The sequence below is a fragment of the Penaeus monodon genome, chromosome 16, assembly GCF_015228065.2.
Source record: "Penaeus monodon isolate SGIC_2016 chromosome 16, NSTDA_Pmon_1, whole genome shotgun sequence".
In the NCBI taxonomy this organism is placed as follows: domain Eukaryota; kingdom Metazoa; phylum Arthropoda; class Malacostraca; order Decapoda; family Penaeidae; genus Penaeus; species Penaeus monodon.
The window spans coordinates 37975648-37983147 of NC_051401.1; the positions used below are offsets into that span (position 1 = coordinate 37975648).

The window sequence follows — 7500 nt, forward strand, 5'->3', positions numbered from 1 at the left end:
CTTGAAATGGTGCATTAAGAAAAAGCACATGCAGGCTGACCCTTGACACTTTTGTTGTATCTAAAGCCATAAGCATCAACATGGGGAGAGAAAAAATACTGAATATGCATAAGGGAATATTTTAATTACTTTTTATCACTTACTAACACTATTGATTACTCAGTTCTGTAATAATCCCCCTTCCCCCAAGTTTAACTCAAGAGAAACAGTGCAGGAGAAAGAGAGAGAGAGGAGAGAGGGAGAGAGGGAGAAAGAAAGAGAGAGAGAGAGAGGGAGAAAGAAAGAAAGAGAGAGAGAGAGAGAGAGGAGAAAGAAAGAAAGAGAGAGAGAGAGAGGGAGAAAGAAAGAAGAGAGAGAGAGAGAGGGAGAAAGAAAGAGAGAGAGAGAGAGGAGAAAGAAAGAGAGAGAGAGAGGAGAAAGAAAGAGAGAGAGAGAGAGAGAGAGAAAGAGAGAGAGAGAGAGAGAGAGAGAGAGAGGAGAGAGAGAGAGAGGAGAGAAGAGAGAGAGAGAGAGGAGAGAAGAGAGAGAGAGAGAGAATGAGTTGGATACACTGAAGAAGAAGAAAAAAAATACTCAGGTGCTTGCTGATAAGGATTTTTTGTTGTTGTCTAGGCTAGTTATAGAGATGGTAAAAACAGTGAGCATTCATAATCTCTGACAGTATGTTTATAAAAATAAATCTGTTAACATCTAAATAAGAATTCAGTATATGAGACAATAATCACTAATGGCTTTTAATGGTCTAAACTGAATAGGGCAAATCTAATCAGTATTGATTATTTAGTATTGTTTCTTATCATTTCAGCTTCTTTGAAGATAACTTATCTGCAATACAATTTACATGTTCTTCAATTGAACATAGAAATGCTTTGTTAATTTCATTAGCAGGGAGGTTTTCAACCCTTTTTTTGGTTTAGAGCAATATTCAAATTATACTAATATATCTATTACTTAATTCTCATTCAGTAAACTTCATCATGCAAAGGACAAGTTTATGCCTTAATTCTAATTAAGAGTAATATGAGCTTACAAATGTAATGGTAAATTTTACCAGACCCTATCAATATTAAATGTAATTTTACCCACTGGACAGGTCTAGAGTTCTATGTACTTCAACAAAAAATAAGCCTTTTATTCACTATATTTTTCCTTCTTATCCAAGCCCCTAAAAGATGGCATAATTAAGAAATGAATGTGCACAATTGATCAGAGAAACGCATTTTCTGATCTGTAAAACAAAAATTATTTTGCCCAATCTTCTCTAATTTGTACAATATCCTAATATGGATAATCTACACATTTTTTTAACAGAGGTTCTGTATGTCTACCATACACCAAAAATAAAGGGTATGCATTTCAGGTTTATTATGCATTTAATAAAAAAATATCCAGACAAGCTATCTGCACTACAAAAGCATTTCTTACCCTCAAGTTCTCCACCATCTGGGGAGAGGTTCTGCCAAAAGATAGTGTGATTGATGTGACCACCTCCATTGAACTTGAGCGCTGGGGCCAAGCTGATGACTGTGTTCACATCACCTGGAGCAGAAAATATGGATAAATAAAGAGAAAAAAGGAGAGAAGATAAGAGAAGGGGGAAAAAGGAGAGGGAGAGGGAGAGGAAAGGGAGGGAGGAAGAAAGAAGAGATAAGATACACCTGAAATGTATATTTTAAGATGTCCGGCTATTACTGGAAACCTAATTCATGAAAACAATATGAATAAAATTGCAGCAAGACAACACATAATACACAATCATCTTTAACTAATGCAAGGAAGTAAAGAGAATGAGGAATAATACACAATTCTAAAAATCCAATCACTAGAACTTCTACCTGCACTGCAATTATAAGGTTATCCTAAAGTTGCTACTCCTTTAAACCTGTACAAACTATTTTGAGAAGTTGTTAATTAAGGATACTTCAGCTGACCTTTAGCCTGGGCTTCAGCCAATTTTTCCTCAGCCACATTCAAGTTGTTGACATAAGTCTGGTGATGCTTTGAGTGATGGAGTTGCATGATCTCGGCACAGATGACAGGTTCCAAGGCATTGTAATCATAGGGTAAGTCTGGCAGGGTGTGCTTCTGATGACTTCTCACTCCAAGGGCAGCCAGTCTGTTTAGGGATAATCAAAGTACTTAATAGAATAGTATTGTGGCTTTCAGGAGAACTTTTGGTGAACAGACCACTCACAAACAAAGAAAAATATGGACTGGGTTATTTCTTGGGAGGTGCAAGGGCATAAGGGCCAACAGGTAAACTCTAGACACAGGTAATTAGCATCAAGGTACATGAGTTCATGAATGTCCAAAGAACACATTTATACTAATATCAGAAAAATAAAAATCACATTGATTTATGAAGAAATATTTTGTGAGTTTTTTTCTTCAAAAATGTGAGTTTTGTGTATATTTATACATGAAATATGCTTTCCATTGAGACTCCCTGGTAATATGCCGTAGCTTATGTAGGGGTCTGTATGTATACCAAGTACGAAGCACTAATGTTATAAAATAAAAGTATAACTAGTGATGATAATATTTTGGTTTGGATTTTCTCCAACAGTTGTTACCGTCCACCAATGGCAAATTTCTTTTGATTTGAAACTGGTTGTTTCCGTTCTAACAAGAACTTCAATATGAAGGCCATCCCAATGGTTGGAATTTTGAACTTTGAAAAAATACATGAAATATTGATCGTCTTGTGTTGAAGATGATAGTACATAACGATACCCACTCTAAAATAAAAACTATATGGAATTTTGAAATCGGTTTTATGCATTTGCTTTGTAAGGAAAAGCACACCCTTTTCATGCATTTCTAGTAAAAAATACAACCTGAGAATGTTGGATGCTACCGTTGGTCGTAGGTACCATAAATACAGAAAATACCGACCCCACCCAGGCAGCCGATCACTTTGTTCACTTACTTGCAAAGATAATGCACTTAAATGGCTGAACTCCAACATTGTAATGGTTTACCATGCCCAATGGACATTTTTTAAGAATATCAATAAAGAGAACGATTTTATCTGGGGCAACAAATTTTTTTCTCTATAAAAATAGCTTTACTCCAATTAAATGAGGATAATTAAAACTGTTCATCTTATGTGCATGTGCTTACATACATATCAACCAAAGTTCTCCATTTCTTTACAATGTGGGGGGGGGGGGGGGTTCTGGTTTAGAATTAGTTATCTTTAGGATTTAATGCTTATATTAAATGTTTCAGACAGGAATCTCTACTTTCATAAAGATATCTTTACAAAGTATAGTCCCTAATGAAAACAATAATTCTAATTAACATGGTAATATCACCTCAAAGTACACTAACTTTGCCTTTATATATATTACACACACACACATTATATATATATATATATATATATATATATATATATATATATATATATATATATATATATATATATATATATATATATATATATATACATATATATATATTTAAAACATCATTAAATTTAGCAAAGAAATAATAGAAATAACTAGCTTTGGAATGTGTCCAAATCTCATATTTTCAGCACTTTGTTTACATTAGCTGGCAGACTGTCCCAGGTTCATAAATTTCAAGTGCCTCCATATCTTATTCTTTCTTCTGCAAGTGGTTTGGTGTGTGCAGATCACATCATGCCCAGATTTTTGAGAGAGAGAGAGAGAGAGAGAGAGAGAGAGAGAGAGAGAGAGAGAGGAGAGAGGAGAGAGAGAGAGAGAGAGAGAGAGAGAGAGAGAGAGAGAGAGAGAGAGAGAGAGAGAGAGAGAGAGAGAGAGAGAGAGAGAGAGAGAGAAATGCATGGCCAAACTTTTGAAAATATAGTTCACCATGGCAGTCAGTTGTAAAAAAGGCATTTTTGTTTTGGGGGGTGCCACCTAAAAAAAGGGAGTACCCTGTTCAAATTACAGGAGACAAATCACAATTTTAATAATTTTGAACAATTACATATTTGATGAGCTTTGCATCTCTCTCTCTCTGTCCACATGACCGCTCCATACACATGCAACGCACATTCTTTAACTCTTTTCCGACGGGTGGCATGTACGTCCATGCCATGGCATGTCTGGACTATCTGCTGGTGGCATGTACGTACATGCCATGGCATGTCTGGACTATCTGCCAGGGGCATGTGCGTACATGTCATGGTGTATGTATGGCCTTGCCATGAGTTTTTTTTTGTTACAATTACGGCAAAATAATATATATATATTTTTTGCCACTGAAAATGTTTTTAAGTAGTTTTTAACACTTTTTCTCATTTTTCCTATACTATGCATTTCATATAGGCTTCTCGGGCTTCCGAGGTTAGCGTAAAAAAAATTACGTCGGTAATCGGCTACATTGGCCAGAGATATTATATAGTATTCATGAAGTGATGTAAAACCAAGTGAAAATACTGATATGTATATTAAAAAAAAAGTAAAGAAAGAAAGAAAAAGAAAAAAACATGTATTTATAAAAACATTGAACATAAAAGTATATCTATATGGAAGTGATAATATAAAAATATTGAAACTAAAGTTATCTTATAAATTAACTTGGGAAAAAAGTTTCAACTCCATAATACCACCCACTGCTTGTTTTATTCAGACTATAGAGCGAATAATGATCAACTATGGAGTCTATATAACAACAAAAATATCCTTCAGTCTCAAGTAGAGACTTTAGAAAATAATGAAAACTGAAAATACAACATATCTTCGTGGTATTATGAAGAAACGGCATGCGATGCTGGTATTTGGCATGAGTGGTCGCGCATGCTAGGGCGACGATATAAGCCCCTGGCAGCGAGGCCCGGGCCACTATGAATACTACCCGTCGGGAAAGGGTTAAACTACCCAGAGCAAAACTGGTAAGAGCCCCAATCTCTTGACATAAGACCAGGAATAATTAAAATTTTCTTTCCACAGTTTTCAATAGCTTCTATCACCTTCACAGCCTACCTCACTACCTTTCTTTTATTTTTTATCTACTTGCAAATTCTGTCTCACACTAGTTGCTGTAACAGTACTTCTGAGCTACCTGCCCTGTGCTGCATTTTTAGCAAAGAGAAACTAGTTACATAGTGACTTTTACTCCTGCAAACAACCTTGGGGGCACTCCTTGAAATCCACAGACTTTGTTGTATGAACCTTCCTAACCTGGACACCAATCACATGAGCAAAATTTGTTGCGACTTATTTTCCTAATTTCCGACATCACTCATTACCTGTGCATACAATTTCACACACCAGTGACTAGTTTCCCCCTCTCTTTGTGATGCTGTTCTTACATTTTTCCCAAACTAGGTGTGGTTATTATATAAATATATACCAAACTTGTTTATATCCCAGACTTGCCTGTCATCCATAACCTTTAACCTTTTCCTAAGATTACTTTATTTACCTATCTTACTACTTATTGTCAACTGGATAGCCATGATGTTGCACTACTGCATAAGTCTAACATAACCACACACACAAAGACAGAAAGAAATGTATCTGTCTCACATAAGCTCTCCTGTTGCCATGGATTCTCTCTACTGTATCCAGAAGCCTACCACATCACCACCATACTTGCTCTGCACTATCAACACAGTTTGTTTGGGAAATACATGCTGAATTGGTACCACATCCATAAGCATACTTTATATTGAATATCAAGGGAGTTTTAGATAATACTGCTTAATATAAATTGCATTTATTACATCAATAATCATTTTCTTGATAAATGTTACTTACAGCAATGAACAAAGATAGACGGAAATGGACACTCCCATCTTATACAGTATAAGAAACAGAGTAATAAGCATAACATATACAGCTGCAGCAACCTCCTATTTACTATGAAATGATGAAAATATCCACTACATATCACCGTTCAGAGACTAAGTCCACAACACCCTCACACAGCCAGAGTTCTTAATGTCATGTTTTCTGTAATGTGGCATGGAATGCTAATAAAGGAAAGTACAGGGGGCTTGCCCCCCTTTTGGAAAATAAACAGAAGACAGGAAAGGATTTGTTTGAGTTTTTGGCTTTATATGATAGCTTGTTTTTGGGATTTTGTATGTTGCTCTCTGTAACAAATACCAAATTCTTTGCAACATGTACATGTATGCTTTACAAATTTGATGCTTGGCCTTGGCTTGTTTCTATGAATTCAGTGGACTAGATGTTGAGTATACTTTGAATACATATATACATATACATACACACACACACACACACACACACATTATATATATATATATATATATATATATATATATATATATATATATATATATATATATATATATATATATATATATATATACACACACACACACACACACAAATATATACACATATATACACACACATATACATACATATCTATATCTATATCTATATATATATACATACATACATATCTATATATATATACATACATATCTTTATATATACATACATACATATATATACATATATACATATATATCATCATCATCAAGGGGCTAACGCTGACGTGAGCACACGGCCACATCCACCCTTCCAGCCATGAGGGTCCCTCGTGGCGAGTCTCCAGTCAGGCCCCCGGCCCATCTCTAATTTCTTGCGATAGGTCTCGTCGAGCTGCCCAAGCCATGACCTTCTGGGTCATGGCTTGGGCACGACCCAGAATTGTCTTGCAAAGAGGAAACCTGGTGGGCAGGGTCATCCATAGGGAAATGAACTCGGTGACCATATAGCCTGAGTTGGCGATCCCAGATTATGCAAGTAACAGGTCCCATGTCAGTCTCACGGTGTAACCGTTGGTTGGACACGTGGTCCTGCCAACTGTACCCCATGATCCGCCGAAAGGACTTGTTACAAATGGCATCAAGACGAGACTGCAAGGCACTGGATAGTGTCCAGGTTTCTCTTCCATAGAGCAAAACTGGCAGTATCAAGGCTTAGAAGACACATAGCTTGGTCCTTCTGCATAGGTACCGACATCTCTAAATGCTCTTGTTGATCGAGTTCATGGCTTTTGTTGCCAGACCAATCTGTCTATTGACTTCTTGGTCTGACAGCCCAGAGATATGGACTACACTATCAAGGTATGTAAAACTCTCTGTAACCTCAATGTCCTCGCCACAAGCATGAATCGCCTGAACGGGTTCCCCTAACAGGCCCCCAAAGTCCTGAATCTGGGTCTTGTTCCAGGAGACCTCTAGGCCTAAGGGCTTCGCCTTATTGCTAAATGCATCTAGAGCCGCCACCAGTGACTCCAGGGACTCAGCTAGGATGGCAACATCATTGGCAAAGTCAAGGTCTTAGACCTTGATATTGCCAAGTGTTGCTCCACACTGACCTTGGCTAGTGGCTCTGCCCATTATCCAGTCCATACAGGTGCTGAAAAGTGTTGGTGCAAGGACACAGCCTTGCCTCACCCCTGAATTAACCGGGATGAAGTTTAACAGACCACCGCCACACTTTATAGCACACTTTCAGAACCTATAAAGGCTTGCTATTAGGCCAATAA

At 37.0% G+C, this 7500-nt stretch overlaps 1 protein-coding gene across 2 annotated transcripts in view; it reads right to left on the bottom strand.

The window, feature by feature from the left end:
• LOC119582765 (superoxide dismutase [Mn] 1, mitochondrial-like) overlaps positions 1–7500 on the bottom strand; it is a 17271-nt gene that overhangs the window by 3983 nt on the left and 5788 nt on the right. For both annotated transcript variants that reach the window (XM_037931194.1, XM_037931195.1), the window contains exons 2-3: positions 1932–2116; positions 1426–1539 (exon numbers count right to left, since the gene is read on the bottom strand). In XM_037931194.1, coding sequence (XP_037787122.1) covers positions 1426–1539; positions 1932–2116 — 299 coding nt within the window. The remainder of the gene's footprint in view (positions 1–1425; positions 1540–1931; positions 2117–7500) is intronic.